The 20,273-nt window shown below is 50.9% G+C and overlaps 1 protein-coding gene across 3 annotated transcripts in view; it reads right to left on the minus strand.

The window, feature by feature from the left end:
* MKX (mohawk homeobox) overlaps positions 1-11,201 on the minus strand; it is a 46,422-nt gene extending 35,221 nt beyond the window's left edge. For 2 of the 3 annotated variants that reach the window (XM_064444862.1, XM_064444864.1), the window contains exons 1-5: positions 11,128-11,201; positions 10,666-10,913; positions 8,412-8,571; positions 1,565-1,718; positions 14-349 (exon numbers count right to left, since the gene is read on the minus strand). In XM_064444862.1, coding sequence (XP_064300932.1) covers positions 14-349; positions 1,565-1,718; positions 8,412-8,571; positions 10,666-10,847 — 832 coding nt within the window. In that variant the 5' untranslated portion in view covers positions 10,848-10,913; positions 11,128-11,201. Of the gene's footprint in view, positions 1-13; positions 350-1,564; positions 1,719-8,411; positions 8,572-10,665; positions 10,966-11,127 lie in introns of those variants that run through there. The other variant, XM_064444863.1, reaches the window with a different exon arrangement.
* Between the last annotated feature and the right edge of the window lie 9,072 nt (positions 11,202-20,273).

A 20,273-nucleotide genomic window follows, 5' to 3' on the forward strand; every position in this document is an offset into this window, starting at 1 on the left:
AAGAATCCCTTACCTGTCCGGTAGACAAAATTGCCTTCTGTCTCTGATGATGATGGAGACACCAATTCCTCCTCAAATTCATTGGAACTAAATGAACCAGAGTGATTCCTTTGCCTTGTTTTTTCCATCATAGCTGCATTAGTAGCCATGACATGTCTCAATGAGTCATTCAGGTAACGATTCAATAAGCTGCTTTTGTATTTGGGGGGTGACACGTAATCCTCATTGGCACTTGTTTCTGGTCTCACTCCTGTTTTTATTACTGAACTTTCAGTTTTAATCACAGTGTGGTGAACTGGTTTGTTATATCCCCCTTCATTCATATGGTTTCTTGGAGGATTTTCTCCATCTGAAAACAAAGGAAGAAAGATACAGTATTGCATCAAATACCTAATCTTTAACACAACGCTTTCTCTACATGTTTTAAATTGCTATAAATACAACGAAACCTAGACAAATAGTTTTAGACTTCAGCATTAGACAATGATTTTAATTTTTTTCTGTTCACACATTGCTCACACTAGTTCCCAGGGTTCTCAGATGTTCCAGCTATTCCAAATAAATTAACTGTGGAAAACAGAGTCTGGATCTAATTTGTTCATGAGCAATACAAGGCAGGTAGAAAAAAACTGAGACGTGCCCTAAATCAATCACAAACATTTCAAATCTGGGTCAATAAGCTGAATTCTTACTGCCATAGCTTGAATTTGGCTTCTCCTGAGTACTATGACATATTTAAGCATATTTGCTTAAACTGTACTCTTCTAATTGTCCTGCAACTAATCTCTTAAAGGGGGGTACAAACCAAAGAAATATGAGTACAAACTGAAGTCAGAACAAAGAAAATTGAAACTGAGTACAAATTGAAACATATTCTTCTAAAAATTCACATGCACATTTCTGACAAGGTTCTGCAGCATTTGTTCCTGCCAATGTATCTCCACGTCACAACCAACTAAAAAAAGCACCCACACATAATTAATACAAATGTTCGATTAGAAAATATAGGGTGCTATTTTAAAAATTCCTACATTTGTTAATTTGGATAAGAAAGAGAATTTCAGTTCACCTTTTAGGGAAAATGTTTGCTGATAAAATACACGAAATAAATAACAGTAATATTCAGTTTACCATATAATAACCCCCACTGAAGTTAATCAGATTCTCTTGTTAATGATGTGATATAGCTATAGCCCTTCCATCAAGGAAAGTACTAGTCAAGAGATTTCTCATTTCCTTAAACCAACAAATGTAATTGATTTTTTCCTTTAATGCAGATTAAAGCAATAGGGTTGTAGAATCTAATGAACTAACAATTACCTTTCTAGTAACAATGCTATTCAAACCAGACAAATAACATGCAGCCAGAGTATCACCCCAATTGACCTACACAGTCCTGCTTTGCAAGGCTGCATAGCAGTTGGGAGCCAAAACTGGCACCTAATTCACAAAAAGTAAAGTCGGATCCACTGAGGGTGTTTCATGAGAAATCAGAGCTAGCTTAGGATACCTGATACTTTATATTTTAATCAGTTTAAATTTTATAAAAAGAGCATCAACAAACCTTCAGAGCATGAGTCATCACTGCTGACGCTGAGTCGCTCAGCATTTCCTTGAACATATTTGTTGTACAGCTTTATTCGTAAAGCCCAGCTAAGATCTGGTTGCCTGACAGTATTCTTCAGGCGACGTCTTGCATTGGCAAACCAGTTTGATACCTGCACATAAATGAATGTATTAGTTCCCCTTGAAAATGATGCAAATAAACAAACCTAACCCATATAGTTTTGATTAGTTTTATGTATATCCTAATAGAATTTCAAACAGAGAAACATGAACAGGAGTCCGTGAAACTATCACTGAGCAGGCACCTCAGACAAGAAGGCAGGTTCAGGCTTTCCACCCTTCCCAAGCGTTAGCAGACCCTTACTATTAACATGGTTTTAATTAAGGTGACCCAAAATACTAATTTTATATCCATCTTTCTTTTTTATTAAGGATAACACCCTGAACTTTCAATATGAATCTTCACTATATTACTAACATCCTAAATGAAAACTAATAGCTGGTGCTAGGTAATTTGCCTTTTGGCATTTAAGTAGGCTACAATAAGGCTGTTGAACCGAAAAACCCATTCTGAATTTGGTTATATAAAAGCCCAAATTCTCCCTCACACCTTATCAGTATCCTGAGAGCTAGCGGGTATCAGGAAAGCCTTACACAGCATATAACCTGAGTCACTGCAGAAATCAACTATTTGCACTACAGAGCAGCAGCTTTTATGAACTCTTTCTGTTATGGAAACCCGAAAAAGCAGTAAAGATGCAGATTCCTCACCCAGGGACTACTAGAGAAGAGGCTGGTTTGTCTTTGTTCTTCTCAGCTGTGAAGCATTTTCTAGTTTGACATTGCAAACAGGTACACGTTAGTATCCCTCCTGCATACAGGGTCACCACAAAGTCAGGCTCAAACACAAGGATTTCACGGTGCTTTAGGTATTGAATGAGCAAAGGGCATGGTACAGTCTTCTGTGCCAGCAGTGCTAATCAAACCACCACATGGGATGCATGTGCTTGCAGTGACTTTGCATGAAAGCATACCTAAGAAAATGCTGGCCTTGACTGTAAAATAGGAAATACAGATACTGACAGAGTGACCTAACCATAACCTTACTAGGAGCAAGAGCAGAGGCATGCTACCTACACTCTAACAATATTTGTTTAATGATAAATCAGGTCTTAAAAATGCTATTTACTCCTTGCAGGAATAACTGTATTTTGACGTGACCTCTGCGACAAGGAGACAGAGTAGCATTACTTGCAAAGGAGAATGTAAAGAATGTCACTGGAGTCTACAGCCCCGCTCACATCTTTGTGCTGTGAAAGGGCACACGGAGGAAGCTGACACTACTGCGGTCATATTCTGACTTGGGAACAATCATACCATTTAAATTATGTTAACTTGCAAAGCAAGTTAACACATGTTTTATCGATACATGCTACCCCACCTACTAGAGAGCCAAACTGTAGACTTCAGTGTTGGATTTTGGCCCTAGTTTTGTCATCTGTCTAATGTAGCTAAGGTTGTATAAATTGCACAGAAGTATTTGGCTAATTATTCTGGATTGATAATCTCTTCTAGGGTGATTATGAGAAAGATAAACACTATCTGCTTAAAGGAAAAACAAAACTCCAGTTCAGAGTCCCACCCAGAACTTAACAGTGGCGCCTTAAGCCTGTCACTTTGATTTTACTTAAAATCACATTTACATGAAACAGGGTTCCCCTGAAAACACAGTGAGCCCTGGATCAGTGCTCAGATGCTGAACACATAACTTAACAAACCATGTAGTTTGCTATGACAGGTTAGAAGACCAAAACTGTAGCTGGCAGAGAAGAGTAAGTAATTTTAATTCTCTTCTAAGGCTACTTGTTTATATTCATCATATTGACACAGCAATCGTTATAGTAAACCAGAAAGGGCGGCCTGGAATCTATCCACTTTCTAACACCGTTAACAAACTCACTCCAGACTGCTCAGCTGAAGCAGCAGTCACCTGGCTGCTGCATGATTTAGTGTAACTCTGAAATCAAGTATGTAATGATAGAGATGGATCAATCCAGGGTCCCACTGCATATTATAGCAGTTATTGGCAGCCTCTTACAAAACTGACAGCTTTCCAACATCTCACTAGAAAGAGGTTCATTATGCTCCATTTCATTACAGATTGAAATATTTCATCAGTGAAGTGCCACATACAGAAAAGAAAGATAGGGCAGCATTAGTGTGACTCATACATAAAAGCAATTAAATTTAGCAGGAGTGATTTTGCATGGTACTCTTCATTTATTTTGGACTCATTCTTCTCATGCCAAACTTCACTTTCTGCATATCAATATGAAAAGATGAGTAATATTTTAAGTCTTCTGCCGTGACAAGAGGAAACGGTAGTATTTGATCGTTATGAAAGAACCTTAAGTCAGCATTTACAAAAGGAGCTTTTTGCTAAAGCACCGAATGGCAAACTCTCACTCCAGAAACTCTTCTCCCAAATGCAACTACAACAAGGCCCGCTGAAGCTGAAGGCAAATCCACTTAAGAGATTTTTAGGTTATATCTACAGTGTGGTATCTCAGGGTGTCTTCTTGTTCTTGGGCACTGGTGTATGTTCCTGGAAAATCTTGACCTTTAAGACACCAAGATATTCAACACCTCCCCCACTCTTCAGTCCTGGACAGCTTCCAGGTGTGTGGACTGGAAAAGGCTGCATGGCCACAGGCAGTACCAGACAGCATGCTCACCCTGATCTCCAGCCATGGGCTGGGTTATTACAGGCTGCTCATGGCTCCTTTAAAGCCAAGGACAGTCTTGTCACTAACTTCAACCAGCCTCAAATGTTACCTTGTATATCCATGCGGCCTCTATAAAGTTGCATGCCTGCTGCTGTAGGTCCCACTCACTACAAGTGCCTGTTTGCACCACACTTAAGCTATTACAAAAAGAAACAACCTAACCTGCCAAAAGCCAGCCATCCTTTATGACAGCCCCAGGTTACACTACTGTGATCTCCAAAAATAATAAAAAAACACAACACAATGATTTACATACAAGCCAGTGGGAAAATCTTTGTCTCAGAAACTTCCCAAAGAACTGTCTTGAAAAAGACACAACGAAACTCACTATTTTTGTAAAGTAACAATCATGCAGTTCTTCAAGAAGTAAAAAGACAAAACCCAAGGAGAATGATGATAGATGTGCTTTCCAGCATTCATATTTTACAGCAGCTCAGTCATTCCCAAAGAGCATCAGGTACTTACATCGGCATCATGAAATATTGACCCTCTGGCTTTGCTTCTGAAGAGACTCTTGAATTTTATTGTAATTCGTTCTGCTTCACTGCTTAAGAGTGGCCAAAATATCAGAAAGGGAACAGAAATCAAGCAATTCTCCTCCTCCAGTAATCCAGATATGCCTTTATGAATCTGAATACTATTAAATCCATAGCAGCACATGACCTATATATTAATTCTAGTATTGCAAAAAAACTTCTCTTCAACAATATGGCCATTCATATTTCTTTCTGGAAGCAATATACTGCCATTTTTCTTTTTTATTTCACAAGAACATCTAAACCAAAATTTAAAATCAAATTAATCAAGCACTGTGGTAATAATACACATGAAAATGTAGCATATTAATAGCATATTAGTAGGACAAATTATTGGATTCTGAATTGGAATCTAATTGAAGTAAAACATAAAATGCCTTTTCAAACTATATTGCTTTTTGGTCTCCTGCTTTGGCAGTTGGGGAAGTAAAAAACTTAGGACTGTTGGACTGAAAGCTGCAATAACATTTGCCTTGAGGACTCCTGAAGACCTTGTTGGCCTGCTCAGGAATAAGGCAGCCCAGAATTTGCCCCAGGTTTTGCCACCACTCATTAAGAAAGAAGATGATTTATGATTCCTGTGAAATCCTACCTCCTTGAAAGAGTTTGACTTTCCTTCACTACTCTTGGACACGCAACTGGAACATCCCCTTGCTGTCCCACTGCACCCGGGAACAGGAGATTAAGTGAAAGTATTAGTGAGGTAGAATAAATTAATTTAAAATCAGCCAACTGGGTGACAGCAAAACATGAAAACAAAATAGTGGAAGATTTGACATGCAGATACTGTCCTAATAATAACAGTAGAAAACAGGGCTGGATGTTCACCTCCTTGTCTCACAGAAGACGGGTTACAACTATGCCACAGCCCAGCAAAAGCTCCTTTGGATAGAGGGTACATACTGGAATAAGGTTCATTAGATGAAAGAAAAGCACAAGGAGAAGAGTTACAGCCATACTATCAATATCACTATGACCAACATCATCTTCCAAGCAGCTGCTGAAGAGCTTTTCCAAGGTCGGCAGTCAGGTGAAAAACAAAAAACCCCAACCACTCATTCCCTAAACAGCATTTTGGCGGAAACTCAAAGGGATTTTCAACAGTATCTTTTATCTTCCCTAGGGCTTCCAACGACAAGGTGTCAGCACACAAGGGATGCTGGGATGAGGTAATAGCTGTCAGCAGACAACAGCCTCCACAGGATCGGAAAGCTGTGGGGCAAGTGTATGGTCCCACCAAGAGCAAACACCACGGGACAGCACCGAGAATATGAGACAGGTCAGTGAACGTGAAGGCATGTAACCCGGAGAAAACATCATACAGATTCCTTGTTCCCCAACAATGTCTGGTCTTGCTAAATTAGAAAAGCAATCACACGAGACCCTGGTTGGTGCTTTTGCAAAGTGCCCCTCCTGGGAGAGAAGCAAAGCTTTCCAACAGATACCCAGTCCCGAGCCTGCTCTCAGTTATACCACTCAGCTGAATGAGCACAGCCTTTGGGGAGGCTATTTCAGATGTACCCAGTGTGACTGAGATCACAGCCTGGCGCTTTCTCCCTCACTCTCAGAGAACAAGAATTTTGATCTGGATTACAGTCTTGTTCTTTCTGGGCATCCAAAAAGTAGATGTGGGGCGTGTGTTGTTTTGTTCTTCCAGGATCAGGAATTACTGCTGGTGCCAGACATATGTATTTACCTCTCATACATACGCTATCATATTCCTGGATTAAAAGAGCATTGCACCCAAATGATGGAAGAAACATCTGGGGTTTCTTTTTGATGGTGTGCTTCTGTAAATGAAGATAGATGTGCTGGTTTGCACAGCTCTTTCAAATATTACAGTTCATAGAAATAAGGCTGGTCAAATTCAGCATCAGCGTAAATCCACTGGAGTCATGGGAGTACAGAGATAAATGTAGCCCTCCATGATTCTTTTTAATTTTATTCTACGCCTTACATACATCGTAAAACTCTACGGAGCAGTGGCCGTGGCTCACTTGATGCTTTTATAGAGGCTAACACAGCACATTTATCAAAGGATTTATCAAAGGTGCCACAAGAGAAATACTGCAAAAACCCACCAGTTTTTTTCCCTTGTCTGTTCATTCTGAGGCATTTATAAAAGAACAGGAGAAGAACTCAAGATGTCATTACTGCAGAAGTCTCCCAACATGCATTCTGGATCTATGTTTTAAATCTCATGTAAAAACACAGGAACATTCTAAAAGCCATAGTCCAATAACCTACTCCTATTGAATTGCAGCATTGAATGGAGAGTGTTTATGTAATCGTATTTTTAAAAGTCTGAGCAAACCTTTCATGTATATTTTTTAAAAGCAAGAAAAGTTGTTTTAACTGTGTCTTCCAGTTATAACTGGCATTTTCTGAGACATTAATATTATTTTTGTCAAAGCTATAGTGTTTTTTCTAGTGCAATAGTTTCACAGTGAGGTACTAAAGTGTAAAAGTTTCCCATTTTGCTGTTACTAGGATTGAAGTTCACAGCATTGGCTTTTTTTTGATGGAGTACTCAAAATAATAATGCTGAATTGCCACCTTCCTTTCCTAATACTTCATGCTATTTTGAAGTCTTCATGTCCTTTCAAAGTGACACATAAGGTGTTAGGCAGAGTGCTGAGGACCCGATCCTGCACACACATGTGTTTCATTTTATGGACCTAGCAGTAGCTCCCAGTAAGGAAATTAAATTATTCACAATGCATAAATCTTAGCAGCATCCAGACTTGAGATAGCATCACTCAGCAACCGATAGCATTTAACCACATATTTCAGTAGAGTGCCAGATGGCAAAGAGAACAAAGAAGTAAGATTTATCAACATTTGCAGCCAACTTTATATTTCTTACTGCAACACAACTGCCAGTCATTTCAGGGAAGTTTTACCTGAGAGCAAACCAATTACTCCCCATGTCTAATTACAATATAATGATAATTCCTGCAAGACTGCGAAGCACAGTCACCACACGCCAAGTCGCGGCACACAGTGTGTATGGTGCCACTAACGTCTGTGCAACAGGTGAGGATTATTATCAGAACAATATAACTGTTTCCATTCCAGCCCATTTTCAGAAGGGAAAAGAGTAGCTCCCTACAACTTCCTCAACAATTCCCATTCTGTGCTGAAATCTCCTACTAGTTTTTTTTACCTGAAAATTTTTCAAGACCAAGCAAAAATATTTCCACTGTATTTATGAATGAGATTAAAGGATGGGGGCATCTTTTGCTAGAAGGCAAAGCACACGCCTTTTGCCAATTGCCAGGATAGCCCAGATGTGTGGAATTCCTGTTTGGGGGATACCGGCCTGCTGGAGGGGGAGCCCTGGGGCGGGTGGAGGGAAGGATGACCACAGGAGCCCTGGCCTTGCTGGCTGCACTGATGCCTCCCCTGATGCCCAGTGCTGCCCCTTGCTCAGCGCGCAGGGGGGCTTTGGCTGTCCCTGTCCCTCCCCGCCGTGAAACGCCGCAGTGCAGCCGCCGGAGGTGGGGGCAGGGGGGTCCCTTACCTGCACCAGGGTCATCTGGGAGCCGAGGGCCAGCAGAATCTTCTCGGTCTTGGTGGGGTAGGGGTTGTCGCGGTGCTTGTAGAGCCACTGTTTGAGCGGCCGCGCCATGTCCTGCAGCGCCTGCCGCTTGTGCCGCACCTTCCCGCCGCTCTGCCGCGCCCTGCCGCGGAGAAGGGGCGCTCAGGCCTGCGGCCGGGGCCGCGGGCACCTCCACGGTACCCCCACCCCGGCCCCGGGTGCGGCGCCGAGCTCCCCCTCCCCGCCGCCGCTGCGGTGCGGGAGACGCCCATGGGTGCGCGCTCACCCGCGGCGCGCCCTGCCCGGGGAGACCCTGCCCGGGGGGACCCTGCCCGGGGGGGTGCCCCGACCCCGGGGTGCGCCCTGCCAGCGTCTGGCCCTGCCCGGCGGGGGAGCCGAGCCGCCGAGCCGCGGGGTGCTCGGGGACTTTCCACGGCTGCGCCCCCAACCCGGGCCGGCTGCTCAGGAGAAGGGGATGCCGCCGCTCCCCCGAACCCCGCGGTTGGGGTCTGGGGGAGCGCACTGGGAGGGGAGGCCTCGGCCGTGATGCCGCTGCGGGCCCGGGCGTGTCCACCGCGGGGATTTCAGCGGGGTCAGGGCTCCGCCGGTGCGGAGTTTGCGCGTCCCGATGCTTTCGGTGCTCAGCATCTGCCGTGCGTGCGGTCGGTCTCTTCACGGCGGGGAGGGGGGGCTTTCCCGAGGGGCCCGATCCCGCCTGGCACGGCCCCGGCCGCGCACCCCAGGAGAGGAGGGCTGCGGTGCGGGCAGCCCCCGGCGCCAGCCGAGCCTGTCCCCGCCCGAATTAATTTCCCGGTTATATTCAGAGATACCGGCGGCATCGAGCACCGCCCGGGTCACCTCCCTGCTCGGAGCCGGGGGAGCAGGCGTGCCCCTCCAGGCCCCGCGTCTCCTGGGGGAAAGAGGTGAGACCGGAGGGATGAGACTCAACTCCCGTAAAAAAAATATATAGATAGATATTTAAATAAAAGGAAAAGGTGTTTGTAAAAAGCTGTCGAAAATAAAAAGAGAATGAAAAATCCCGGGGGAATCGGAAAACCCAGAGACGAGCTGGGGGCGGCGGGGAAGCTGCGGCGGCGGCGGCGGCAGAGGGCGCCACGGGGCCGCGCCGAGCCGGGCCGGGCCGGGCCGAGCCGAGCCGAGCCGAGCCGAGCCGGGCCGGGCCGGGCCGAGCCGAGCTGAGCCGAGCCGGGCCGGGCCAAGCCGTGCCATGCCGAGCCGAGCCGGGCCGTGCCGAGCCGGGCCGGGCCGGGCAGCCGCCGGCGCTGCCTCGACCAGGGCTCCCTCGGCAGCCCAGCTCCGCCGCGATCGGCTGCTAATAACATTTCGATGAAACATAACCTGCGAACCACCAACCAGCACCGCCGTTAAAGTACGAGCTGATGCAATCGTTAAGGTGGAAATTCGGCAGTAAAAAGAGCTCCGCGGGATTTTTCGGTTTCAGTGCCTCCTGACTGCGCTCCTTAGTCTTTACTTTGTAAAGCTGACCCGTAATGATGTCTGGTCTGCGCTCGCCAGTTCAACACTTAGGGCTAACGCTGACAACCCGCCGGAGCTAACACGTCCTCTCATCACCTCCTATTTCACCTGTTCCAGCACAACAACAACAAAAAAATCAGCCACAGATGGCTTAGCCTCAGCTGCCTTGTTAGCAAAACCGATCCAAACATCACCCTGCCCAGCCCTGGACTGGCAGCGACCTACTCCGTTTTAAATCCCATCCCAGGAGATGCACGGACAACGCAGCCCCTTCCCGTCCGCCCGTTCAGCGCGGTGCAAACCAGCCGGGACGGCGGGAGAAGTGCCGGGGGCTGCCCCGGCCCTGCCGCCGCCCCGGCCCGCAGGTCTCACGCGTCCCGCCTCGCGCCTCTGTTTTGGGGGCTTCGATTACACGGTGTGCTCGACCAAACCTGGCGAGCCCCGGTTTCCCGTTTGTTTTTGTCGGGAGGCTACGAGGGGGGATGTCGAACCCCGCAGGGCAGGAGCGCTCCGTCTGGCACATCTCAGCCCAATCGGACGCCTCTCCATCACCTATCACCGGAATTTCCCACCGTAGCTGTGGGAAGAGAGTCGCGGAGAGTACGGACCCGGGCTCTGGAGGAGGACCCATCTCGGAACCCTTCTCGCCAGCCCAAACCGGCTGCGCGGCGGCCAGCAGCGGCGCGCAGGGGAGCACCGGCCCCCGGAGCCGGTGCGCGGCGCGGAGCGCAGGGCATACCCCGTCCGCCGGTTGCGCAGGCTGAGGCTCTCCTTGATGGACGGGCTGTCGGGGAGCAGCACCTCGGCGTGGTGCGGCCCCTCCACCACCCCCACGTAGGGCCGGCCGCTCCGCTCCCGCTCCTTGGCGTCCTCCTCGAAAAGCACCTGGCCGCTGAGCTTGCTGAAGACGATGGTGTTCATGGTGCGGGGGCTGGGGGCCACCGTCGGGCTGGCCGCCGGCTCCGAGGTGCGGGAGCTCGCTCTGCGCTGCGGGGAGGCGGCAGCGGTCACGGGGCAGCCGCGCCGAACCGCCGAGACCCGCCCGGCGCGACCGGCGGGGGGGGGGGGCAGCGCGGAGGCACCGGGCGCCGCCTGCCCACCCACGGGGGGCAGCCGGCCCCTCCCACGTCCCGGCCCGCTCCCACGGCCCCCCCACCCAAGTCCGGTCCGCTCCCGAGGCCCGGCCCGCTCCCACTCGCACCTCGCCGCCAGCCTCCGGCGCGCTCCTCGCTCCGTGTCGCAATAGTCGGAACGGGGTTTTTCTGTTGGGTTTGGTGTGTGTGTCTCTCTGTCTCTCTCTCCCCCCCCCCCCGCCTTTTTTTTTCCCCTTCCCCTCCCCTCCCCCGGAATGATTTTCCCCTTCCCCCTCCCCAAACGGGGAGGGAAACAAATTGTTTTTAACGACCACCAAATGCGCCGAGCCGGCGCCCGGAGGCACAGCCGCCGCGCAGCCACTCACACCGCCGGGACCGCCGCTGCCCATCCCCGGCGCGGGCGGGGGGGGCACCGCCGGCTAGGGGACCCCGGCAGCCCCGGCGAGGGCAGGGCCCGGGCGGCGCGGCGCCGGGGGGCGGTGCGTGGCGGGGCGGGGGGAGCCCGGCGAGGGGCAGCCGAGGGGGCGGCGGCCCGGGCCGGGGGGCAGCCCCGCTCCCTTTAGCATCCTCGGGGCGGGGGCGCGCTCCCGCGGAGGGGCGATGCTCGGGCGCCAGGGAGGTCTGCGGGCGCCCCCGACCCGCTCCCACGGATGTGCCCCGGCGCCCCCCCCGGCTCCCCCTGCCCCGCCGCTCGGCACCCCCCGCCGCCCGGCGGCGCAGCCAGCCCGGCCCCGGCTCCGCCGGGTTTAACATTTCGGTTACTGTGCGCAGAAACGAAGGAGATGGCCACAGTCAATATTTACAAGGATGTAATTCAGACGTTATTTGACCGCCGCGGGTGGACGGGGAGCAGCCGTCTGCCCCCGCGGGCCCGGCGGGACGTGCGCGGCGCGCACCCCCCGTGCGCGCACCCCCCGCGCCCTGCATGGCACCTCGCGTTCCCGTGGGCTCCCCGTCCTCGTCCTTGTCCCCGCAAACGTGACCCCAAAGGACCTGAGCCTGCACAGCCGCTACCGCTTTACCCCTTCCCCTCTCCATCAGCCTGGCCTCGTCCCGTCCCGCCCTCCCGGGCCGCGGAAGGCACCGCGGAGGGGGTACGCGGCTCTCGGCGGCCCTCGGCGCCGGAGCGGCGGGTTCGGGGGGGCTGGGGACCGCCGCATGCCCGGCCCCGGGGCCGCGGCGGGGTCAGGTACCTGCTGCAGCGGGGGCGGCGGCGGCTCCTGCCCCTGGGCATACACCCCCCCACCACCACCCCGGCCGCCGCGTCCCCCCATTCCCGGGGTCTGCCGCAGCGTTTTTGTCCCGCCGCGGGGTGCTTTCTGCGACCTCCTTGCACCCCTCCGTCACAGGCGCCTGACGTCACGGCCGCTGCCTGCGACATCATACAGCCACACGCGTTGGGGAAGGGGGTCCCTGGAAGAGAGGCACCCAGGCATCGGGGATCATCAGCCCCATTGTAATTTCTCCGGTTGCTGAAGGGAACCAGTAGGGAGGTCGGGGAAGGGCAACGTGCTGAAGATGCTCCATCGTTCAGGGAGAAAAATCGCTATCCCCAGGGCAGGAGAAAAACCCCACAAACAGCTTGCTGCCAGTCCCCAGCTGAGAAAACAAAGGATAGAAAGGGGTGTAAATGACCACGGAGTGCTCTGCGCAGCCCATGCGCCCCGTGCTCCCACGGGCCTTTGGGCAATGCCCTGTTCAAGGCTCCCCCGCAGTCCGCGCCCTGGCCAGAGCACTCGGAAACAGCTGCGGGGGAAAGTGGGGCACATGAGGACACTGGGGGACGAATGCCTCCTCTTAGCCTGTGCTAACGCGCTTATTAGGGGCTTGCTGCAAAACACGCAGCTCCAATCATTGCCATGCCCAGCTGAACTGTTTATGGCCTGGGAAGTATTGCTATAATCATATTACAGAAAAAGCCTGAGAAAGTGACAGGCTTGATCAGAAACAAGCTCCTGAGTGCTCCTGCACACTCCAGTGGAATGGGAAGGTGATCTTAACCGTTTGTGGCCTCATACAAGTATTTGACCTGTTGTCCTCCATGACCCTCTCCCAGCCCCTCTGGCACCGCAGGGCTGATCCCGCTGGCAGGGCAGGCGCAGGCTCTGGCCCCCAGCTCCCGAGGGGAGGAACGGATGGGGCACAGCAGTTTCTGTGGGCCGTGCGGGCTGAAGCAGCCACTGGAGCAGGGTCGGCCCATGCACTGGCAGGGCAAAGAGCAGGTGCCCTTAAAGACCCCCCCTCCTGCCTGCCCGCCCGCTGTGGTGGAATGGATGCTCATTCCCTCCGTGGTGGCTCAGGAGGAACGTGGAAGGCAAAGATACTCCTCCCCCATGTCTTATGATGATGACGCTTGGGCATGGGCTCAGGGGATCATTGTCTGCACTTGCAGGTTATGTTGCTGTCCTCAAAGACATCCGTGCTCCCCAGGAGCAATGGGGGTATGTGCTACCAGCCTGCCTGTCTGCCCAAAGCCAGGCAGCGCGTGGGCAGCCAGGGCAGCAGGTTGCTGAAGGCCTGGCAGATCCCACACCCGCACCCAGAATCAATCACAGCAACAAGAGCTGAGGGCAAAAATCAGCATTTGGAAAGCGGCTCTGGAAAAACCAGAAGTCTGTGTGGGGCAGGCGCTGCCAAGCATGGCAAGGCAGCGGCAGGAGCAGTTGGCACTGCGGCGCCTTACAAGCCTCTAAAGCAGCGAGATCTCCCAAATCATCACATGTAAATCTCACACACGCCCGCCCCCTCCATATTTTATTACTTAGATCACAGTTGAAAAGCTTAAATGAAAACAGGGTTTCTATTTCCAGAGCTTGTTTAACATTGCGAATGTGATACAAATTGTGGGCTTCATGTTTTTAATTAAGGTTTCGTACCCGGCCATGCACGGAAAAGTAAGTCAATAGCTGCTGGCTGCATACCACGGCCCGCAGCCGGCTCCCCTGAGGATGGTGCAGTGCCAGCTGATGGGAGCACCGGGGCTCCCATGTATCCTGCAGCAGGGTGGAAGGCTGGGGTGCAGGGGAAGCTGGGGCACGTGGGGCTCAAGCTGCAAGAAGCTCCTTGCTGGTCCTTGCAACACCGCTTTCCCAACCCTTGCCTGCGTGCCCAGCATCAGACAGGCCAGGCCAGGCTGGCATGCCAGAAAGTGGCAGCAAGGCAGCTTTCCAAGGGCTATCGTGCAGAAAGAGCCTAAAAGTGGTGCTCTGGTGCCTAATCTATCTCACTGGAGAAGCCAGGAAAAAATCAACTGTGCTGTCAGGCTGAGGCGAGAATTTGCTCCCAAGGCTGCAAGAGATGGAGCTTCCCAGCGCCAGCCCAGCTCCTGCCGGTGGAGGGGCTGCAGCGCCAGCCTGGCTGCCCATGGTGGGCGACTGCCTTGCAGAGCCCAGCTGGCACCCCTGGGGCAGGCTGGAGCGCGGCTCTGCCTGCTCCCCCTTCCCTAGCCAGGAGCAGAGGGCAATCCAAAACCAGTTTGGTAGAGCACCGTCTACATTCCTAAATACAGTCCCTGCTTCTGGTTTACACTCCCAGCAAAATGTTGCTTTTGTCCTTTGCTTCTTGCTCTGGTTATTTTTTAAATGCTTTCAGCAAACATTTCCTTGGCGTTGCATTCTCACAGCTCCTTCTTCCAGCTGCAGATTCCTTCACAGTAAACATATATGTTTGAAATTCAAAGAATTTCCTCACGTCCCTGGTACACTCTGCACTATGGCATGCTGGGTGGCTAAATAATTATGACCGTGTATGTCTAAGGGCCTGAGAAGTCAGGTAGGTGAGAAATTGTTTAGAATTATGCAAAATGAGGTGTTATCTACACTGCAAAATAGCCACATTTGCAGGAAAGCAGCTGCAGAGACCTGTTGCCATCCATGGACACAGCTGGGTGAGCACTGAGCAAAGTCTGAGGGACATGTAGACAAGGATGAACCTGCTTAACCAAGTTGGCTGAAATGGTGCCTTAAGGGGTTTGCTTTGCTTCTGCGGGCAGACAGAGCTGGCAGAGCCACAGTCTTAGCAGGGGCTTTTCCTGCTCAGCCTAGCAGCCCCCGAAATGCTGGGGTGAAATAAAGTAGGGTGAGGTTAAATCTCGTTACATGGAGTTTTGTTAAATATGATCCTAAGGGAGGAAGAACTGCCTCCCTTGACCATTTCACAGGACCAATGCCTAGAATAGCCACTGGCTTAGAGCAAGGGGGGCTCGGTGCTCCATTGCTGGGAGCAGTGGGGTCATCATACTGGCATACATCACCTAAGGGAGGTGATAACTACATTGGTCTACTAGAAAGCAAAGTTAGGCTCTGAAGTTGCCACCTAATTACAGGCTTTTCTGCATGCAAAGAGCTGTGAAAAAATGAGCTTTGGAAGGTTTCTCAACAGCAGTGAAGGAGCACTTGAAAGATAAAATCTGAGTTTATTTTTCTTCTTTATGGGTATTTGGTTTGAAGGAATTGGCAAGAGGGTGTGCTGAAATGGAAACATGTCTGCAGGTAGCAAACATACCAACATTGTGTGTGACCACCCCTAAAGCAGCTTTGCTGGTGGTGCTGTGGCTGGTGGTGCTGCAGCAGGTAACACTGTCATACAGCAGGGCCAAAGGCTGTGGGGAGCAAGGAGGGCAACAACTAGAGGGTGAAATGGGGAGGTTGTCAAGAGGGCATCCTGAAGCCTGGCAAGATGCGACCATTAGCCAAACCCTGGTTTCACTTCCAGGTCAAGCAAGACTAGACTGAGACAAAATTTTAGACTGTAGCACCAGTGTAGCGCTCCGCATACCTCAGATATTTCCTTACCATTTACGCCCAGAAAAGGTGTTCATTAAGAGAGTGTGCTGTCTGCAGGCCGCTGCATGCCGCAGAAAGGTGGACCAGCCTTCGCCTGATGAGAAAGCTGAAAACAAGAATTGCACCAGACAGTACAAATGCAGGAGGTGACCTCGTATGAAGCTTCAGTTCTTGTCTTCCACAAAACAGGAAGGGCTGCATGCTATTTGTGTTTAGAAGAGTAGACTGAGGTTGTAGAGAGGACTCAGGTGCTATGACACATAATATTTTCTCATCTGGCTTCTAGCTCAGCTCAGCGATGAAACCCAGAGCCTGGGTTGTGGCATGGCAAGGGGAAGTGGTCAGGGGGCTTCAGCTGCCAAAGAGGTTAACCATGAAGCTGTGCCTGGAACTCAGCCTTACACATGGCTGTCAGGCGTGGGCGGACCAAGGCCACGCTGGAGGCAGGCAGCTGGACTATCAAACATGGGGAGGGGACAGGTGCTTCTTTGGGAGCAGCAGCAGGCAGTGCTGTCCCATTTCTGCTAAGAAGCAGGGGACCCCATGGGGTGGCATCCCTGGTGACACCCTCAAACTCTGGGAAGAGCAGTGGGGTTAGTAGCAGTAAAAGCCCCAGACGAACCACAGACCAAAAAAAAAAAAACCCAGTGCATAGCATAGCTGTTGCTTCATCTAGGAGGGTGGAGGACATGGTTCTGTTCTGCATCTTTTTGATGTGTTTTGTCCTAAGAATTAATAAACAAGAACATAAGATCTCTAACCAAGGACTAGATCTCAGTTCTTTCTACTTCCATCTGAACGCCCCCACCCCTGCAAAGAGTCAGAAAAACAAGATCCTGAGTGGTGCTCAGGGGCTTTTATTTTTTCTTGCCGCTCTGTTCCACCTCCATTTTTAATTGCACTTTTTTAGATTTCCATCCCCTGGGCCATGTAAAACAAAGAACCTTCCATAGGGTCTCTGCTGCGCTTCGGCTGCTGCATGCAGTGGGCACAGGCAGGAATAGGAGGGCTGTGGTGTTTGCAGGAGCTCTTTTTTCCCAGTGCCCCTTAACTTAAGCTCTGTCGGTGCTCTGTGACCAGACACAAAAGCAAAAAGGGCTCCAGAGAGGAGCCGGGTACTTTTCATGGGAATGACAATGGTGTGTAACGCGGTGCTAATTAGGGAGAAGCGTGGTTAGCAGGAGCAGCTGTGCAGTTTGGTCTGGGACAGAGTCAGTGGCTCAAGACGAGGCCTGTTGGCTATTCGGTTTCAATTGTGTGCATGAGCTGTCCTCCTCGTGTGTCTCCTGTGTGTGTCTCACCCATGACCCCACTCCTGGCTCTTAAGGCCCACCTGGTTTCTCTAGTTCTCTGCCCTCCTTTGAGTCAAGCTGTGTGGGTTGCACCAGTCTGCACCATCCCTCCTTTGCTGTTCATTTTTGCTTAACCCCAAGTGTCATGGTTTCAGCTGCGATAGAGTTAATATTCTTCACTCTAGCTGGTATAGTGCTGTGCTTTGAAATTAGCATGGAAAAAACCTGTTGAGATAACACACAGATGTTTAGGCTGTTGCTGGGCAGCGCTGATACTAGTCAAGGACACGTCTAGCTTCCCATGCTCTGCTGGGTGCACAAGAAGCCGGGAGGGGAGGGGGCACAGCTAAGAGAGTGGATTCAAACTGACCAAAGGGATATTCCATATCATGTAACGTCATGCCCAGTATGCTACCTGGGAGGGGCTGGCCGGGGGAGGGGGGGAGCAATCGCGGCTCGGGGACGGGCAGCGTCGGTCGGCGGGTGGTGAGCGGTTGTATCGTTCGTGTTTCTGCGTTTTTGTTCCCTGTTTTCCCTTTCCTCCCTTTTCCCTTTTATTATATTAACCTTACTGTCATTATTATCATAATCATTTATCATCATCATTCTATTGTAGTTATTAAACTGTGCTTATCTCAACCCACAAGTTCTTTTGCTCGTCCGATTCTCTTCCCCATCCCACAGGGGTGGGGGGGGGGTGAGCGAGCGGCTGCGTGGTGTTCAGTTGCCAGCTGAGGCTGAACCACGACAGTCTATTTTTGGCGCCCAACGTGGGGCGAGAAGGGTTTGAGATAATAACAGTTGCTGGTCACAGCATTGATTAATCTGCTCGCAGTATTAGCTTGTCTTGTCCAGTCTTTACCATGCTGATTGTAAAGTACATGTTAAAACTTGCTGTTGGTTCTGTCAGCTGGCTGTGCTCTGCAGTGATTAGAGATATTCTGCCTAGGAGACTTGTTATTAAAACACTGGCCTTGACTGTTATCAGTTATTTAGGTTTTGCATGGAAGCCGTTACTGTACTACAGCTACCACCTCATGGAGGCAATTAGCAATTATACCTCCTCCTCTGAGGAGTTTTTTTATGGAGGAAATACAGAATGGCACCGTAGCTAATATCTTATGTGATGTCTCCTCCCTCCTTACAACAACTTTTCAGTATCTTGAACATCCTTGTGTAGTTAAGATACATCTGTTGATATTGCTTTGGCAAGTGGTATCAGATCTGTCTAAGGTTAGTAAGCAAGTTAAGAATATAATCCAGAGATCTGTCCCAAGGCTTGATAGCTATGCGTGGCAGGGTATGTGGGAAAGTATGGGCAAATGCCTAAGACGGTGGGCACCCCCCATGGTGTGGGACTTCACCCCTGAACAAGTGCAGAATCCTGAAAAATTAGTAGAACATTTGGAGGAAATATGTTGTCACCCTGGCAATTCCAGAGACATACAGATCACTGCCATGTGCTGGGGTCTGGCTTATGCCTATCGAGCCCTATTTAACACTATTCAGTACCCCCAAGGGAAAGAGAAAGGAACTACTCCGACCCCCGTGACAAGTACTGCGGCCACCCAAACCCTCACGACAGACACTGCAGCTACTCCAACCCCAGCGACAAGCACTGCGGCCACCCAAACCGCCGTGACAGAGACTGCAGTTACTCCAACCCCGGTGATGAGCACTGTGGCCACCCAACCTGCCGCGACAGAGACTGCAGCTACTCCAACCCCGGTGATGAGCACGGCGGCCACCCAACCCGCCGCAACAGAGAATGCAGTTACTCCAACCCCGGTGACGAGCACTGCGGCCACCCAACCCGTTGCGACAGATACTGCAGCTGCTCCAACCCCGGTGATGAGCACGGCGGCCACCCAACCCATTGCAACAGATACTGCAGCTGCTCCAACCCCGGTGATGAGCACGGCGGCCACTCAAACCCCCACGACAGGCACTGCAGCTACTCAAACCCCAGTGCCAAGCGTTGCAGCTGAACCAGAGGACCAACCTGTGCCAGTATCAGTCGCCCCTATACGCAAGAAGAAATCATGGAAGAGAAAGTCAACTCGTTTAGAAAGAGATTACGATGAACCAGGGCCATCACGAGAAGAGGAGGAGGAGGAGGAACCATGTGTACAAGAAACGGAAACTACCCGATCTCTATCCTTGAGTGAGTTGCGGGATATACGGAAAGATTTCGGGCGTCATTCAGGTGAGCACGTTATCACCTGGCTGCTCCGATGCTGGGATAATGGGGCCAGTAGTTTGGAATTAGAGGGGAAGGAAGCCAAACAACTGGGATCCCTCTCTAGGGAAGGGGGCATTGATAAAGCAATTGGAAAAGGAACACAAGCCCTCAGCCTCTGGAGGCGGCTCCTGGCCGCGGTGAGAGAGAGGTATCCCTTCAAAGAAGATATTGTATTTCGCCTAGGAAAATGGACGACCATGGAGAAAGGCGTTCAGCATCTAAGGGAATTAGCCGTGCTTGAGGTGGTTTATGGTGACCTGGACGATCAACGGTCCTCCAAAGATCCAGATGAAGCCGAGTGCACACGACCCATGTGGCGGAAGTTTGTACGGAGCGCACCATCCTCGTATGCAAACTCATTGGCAGTGATGTCCTGGAAAGATGACGAGACACCAACGGTGGCTGAGTTGATTGATAGACTCCGGGAATATGAAGCGAATCTCTCTTCCTCGCTCGTCTCTGCTGTTGAGAAACTGTCCCGAGAGTTCCAGCAACTCAAAGAAGATATGTCCTACTCCCCACCAGTACGGACCAGTATCTCAGCCATTAGGAGTAATCGTCCCTTGGCTCAAGAGAAGGGATACACACGACGGGGCACCCTATGGTTTTACCTGCGTGATCACGGAGAGGACATGAAGAAGTGGGATGGAAAACCTACCTCAGCCTTAGAGGCACGGGTACGTGAGCTGCAAGGGAGAACAATTACTCAGGGAAGTTTCTCCAGGAGAGCTGCTGCCCCAGTTTCCCGTAAGCAATTCTCTAGACAGAGGAGCAGAAGTGCTGATGGCCTGACTGATCTTAACAGAGACACCCGTGATTCATATCTACCGGAAGTGAGTGATGAATACTATGATCAGGACTAGGGGGGCCCTGCCTCCAGCCAGGTGGAGGAAAGGGATAACCGGGTTTACTGGACTGTGTGGATCCGATGGCCT

This window comes from Phalacrocorax carbo, chromosome 2 (assembly GCF_963921805.1).
Source record: "Phalacrocorax carbo chromosome 2, bPhaCar2.1, whole genome shotgun sequence".
NCBI classification, from domain to species: Eukaryota; Metazoa; Chordata; class Aves; order Suliformes; family Phalacrocoracidae; genus Phalacrocorax; species Phalacrocorax carbo.